This window comes from Coenobita brevimanus, chromosome 81 (assembly GCF_032717465.1).
Source record: "Coenobita brevimanus isolate Jiangsu-jjx chromosome 81, ASM3271746v2, whole genome shotgun sequence".
Classification (NCBI taxonomy): Eukaryota; Metazoa; Arthropoda; class Malacostraca; order Decapoda; family Coenobitidae; genus Coenobita; species Coenobita brevimanus.
In genome coordinates, this window is record NC_137034.1 from 10,951,347 (window position 1) to 10,954,596 (window position 3,250).

General features: G+C 55.6%; 1 protein-coding gene across 1 annotated transcript; it reads left to right on the plus strand.

The window, feature by feature from the left end:
• Nucleotides 1–2,530: 2,530 nt before the first annotated feature.
• On the plus strand, nucleotides 2,531–2,970 carry LOC145409487 (uncharacterized). The gene is made up of 2 exons (XM_080279877.1): nucleotides 2,531–2,618; nucleotides 2,669–2,970. The coding sequence occupies exons 1-2, from the start codon at nucleotides 2,531–2,533 to the stop codon at nucleotides 2,968–2,970; spliced, it is 390 nt and encodes a 129-aa protein (XP_080136003.1).
• Nucleotides 2,971–3,250: the final 280 nt, after the last annotated feature.

Here is a 3,250-nt window from a genome sequence, read left to right on the forward strand (position 1 = left end):
CTCTCTTGTATTTTGTTTTTCTCTTGAAAGGAACAATAATTGCTGGCTCACGGCCTTTGGTTCCTTCTTCCTCGCATAAAAAAAAAAAAAAGAATCCCTGGGAATTCTCAGTGTGCAGCTCCAGGTGCCCACTGCACGACATCTGGGACCAGCTGAAGGTGGCACGTAGAAAAACTACTACCCCAGGCCAGCGCAAAGTCTCCTCTCTAGAGGATGAGGCAACAGAGGACGAACCTGCACCTGTGGAGGAGACTGATCCTGGGGAACAGGAACTGGAGCAAGAAGAAAGAGGCCCCAGACAGCTGGATTTTTAGGCCCACCCCCACACCATCCCACAGTGGCGGGGGCCATTTCCCCCAAATGTCGCCTCCCAGTTTACCAAAAGATGAAGCTGAATGGGGTGAAAGCAAGACTTCTGGTCGATACGGGAGTGGCCAGATCCTGTCTTTACAGCCAATACTTCTCCCGCCACAGATCGACCTTTGGCCCGCTCCACCCCACAGCTATTCACCTTGTGGACGCTGGGGATGGCCCCCCTGCCCATCCATGGGGAGACACCAGCCCTAAGAGTTGACACCCACCAACCGGTGTCAACCCAGCACCAGTTTATAATTTTCGACTCTTTCTGCCGGAATTACGATGGGTACCTGGGGTTGGACCTGTTGCAAAAACTAGGGACCACCATAGATTGCCGCAATAGACAGCTCCAGTTCCATGCACTGCCTGACCCCCCCTCTGGGCCGTTTGCACCTGCACGCCACGGCCCCCGCCAGAAGACTCACCCCCCCTTCCTCCCCCTTCCCCCCTCCCCCCCATGTTTCCCCCACCACCCTCCCCTCCCTCTTTCCCTGCCACCGTCTCCACCGCCGTCACCATTCCCCCTCATCATGAAGCCTGGGTGCCCCTCAACCAGCCCACCGGCCCCTCTGTCCTATTCTCCCCACTCCTGCCGCTGGGAACCCTCTTGGCCTGCCTTCTGCCTCTGACTTTCCTCCCCCCACATCGTACGGCAGTCTGAATTGCCAGCCTCACCCCTTCACCCCTCACCCTCCCTAAAGGGCTCGTAATCGGAGAGATGGAGGAAGCCGAGCCCTGCGTCCATTCCCCATCCTGCTCCCCTGCCCCCTGCCCCCCATTTCTGACCATCTCTCTGCCCATCAGTCAGACACCCTATGCTGCCTTCTCCTGGATTTCCAGGATCTGTTCGCGACAGGGCCAGCAGACATCGGACACACCACCTACCTAGCCCACGAAATTCATACGACGGATCCGCCGATCTGACAGCCATCCCGATGAAAGAATCCTAAACAGCGGGAAGAGGAAGACCGCCAGGTACAGGAGATGATCGAAGCTGGAGTTGTCTCCCCTTCCACCAGCCCCTGGTCCTCCCCCTTTGCCCTCGTGAAAAAGAAAGATGGCACGATGTGTTTCTGTGTCAACTACCGCCGACTTAACGATGTGACCACTAAAGACGCCACCCCGCTCCCACGCATAGATGATTCCGTGGACTCCCTGTATGGAGCATCCTGGTTCTCTATCCTGGACCTCCAGTCAGGGTATTGGCAGGTCCCCATCTGTCAGGAGGATCGCGGCAAGACTGCTTTCTTGACTAGTAACGGGAAACATTACAAGTTCAATGTCCTGCCGTTTGGTCTCTGCAACGCCCCCACCACCTTCTCCAGGTTAATGGAGTCCTTCCTCAGTGGCCTCACATGGGAAATATGCCTTGCATACTTGGATGACGTCATTGTTTTCAGCCAAATCTGGGCTGACCACTTGCAGCTCCTCCGCCGGGTTTTTACCAGGATCCGACAGGCAGGCCTCAAACTCCGGCCCACCAAGTGCGTTCTAGCTGCCAGGACCGTCTCGTTCCTGGGACACGTCATCTCCCAGGCAGGAATATCTCCCGACCCTGACAAGCTTCGCGCTATCGTGGACATGCCCCCAACACAGGACGCCCATGGCATCTGAGCCTTCCTCGGCTTGACGTCCTATTACCACCGTTTCGTGAAAGGGTTTGCCCACATCGCCAAACCCCTCCACAACCTGACCCGTAAGGGGGAACCAGTCCTCTGGACGGACGAGAGACGAGCTGCCTTTCAGCAGCTCAAAGAGAAGCTTGTTTTCGTCCCCATTGTGGCTTTTCCTGAGTACGCTCTCCCCTTCCACCTCAACACTGACGTCTCTCTCGTTGCCCTAGGCACCGTGTTAGCACAAGTCCAAGAGGGCAGTGAGCACATCATAGCCTGTGCCAGCTGTACCCTGAATCAGGCGGAGAAAAACTATGCTGCCACCATGCGAGAATGCTTGGGCATAATTTGGGCACTCGAACACTTCCAGGCATATCTCTCTGGAACCCAAGTCACCATTATTACGGATCTCCAATCCCTCCAGTGGTTACGACAGTCTGACACCCACAACGCCCAACTCATCAGATGGTGCGAAACCCTGGAGGAATTCAATTACGAGATCTCATACCGACCTGGCAAACTCCATACCGACGCAGACGCTCTCTCTCAGCTCCCTATCCATGCCGCCCAACCAGAACCAGACCTCCTCCAGCAGTGGCACCCCAAGGAGTGACCCCCTTGGATTCCTCACCACCTGTTCAAAAAACTGTATCGGCAGGGCAATCACCTCCTGACCCCCTCCGGTCATATTCTCCTAGCCCCTGCCACCGCCCTCGATGCCGTGCGACACCTTCACACCCACAATGGCATCCACCTAGGTACCAAAAGACTGCTGCAAGTTTTCAACAATGCCTACTGGGCACCAAACCCTTCCGCCCTTGCCAAAGAAATCATCCAAAGCTGCCGCGCCTGCGCCCTTGATAAAGATATCACACGTACCGCAGGACCTTCGGGCCATATCACCGCCCACAAACCCTGGCAGCTGTTAGCCATTGACGTAGTAGGGACTCTGCCTTCAAAGCCAGGCTATAGGTATGTCATCACATTCATAGACACGTAATCCATGTTCATCGTGGCCTACCCAGCGAAGGAACACCACACTGTTGCAGTAGCCGACGCCCTCCTTCAGCACGTGTTCCCCTACTTTGGCATTCCCCAAGCGATCCACGCCGATAATGCACCCAAATTCACCGGTAAAATCTGGGAAGAACTAGCCAATATTTTCAGGTACAACATCTCCCACTCCCCCCCATACTGTCCACAGGGAAATGCAATGTGCGACCGCAGCCATCGTACCCTCATGAATCAGCTCCACACACGAATAGAAGCCACTAAGATGA

What these genes read in the sequence shown, in the direction of transcription:
- LOC145409487 (XM_080279877.1), top strand. Translation starts at nt 2,531, where the DNA reads ATGCCGCCCAACCAGAACCAGACCTCCTCCAGCAGTGGCACCCCAAGG. An exon ending in CACCACCTGTTCAAAAAACT is followed by an intron (nt 2,619 to 2,668) that starts GTATCGGCAGGG and finishes ATATTCTCCTAG; the next exon opens with CCCCTGCCACCGCCCTCGAT.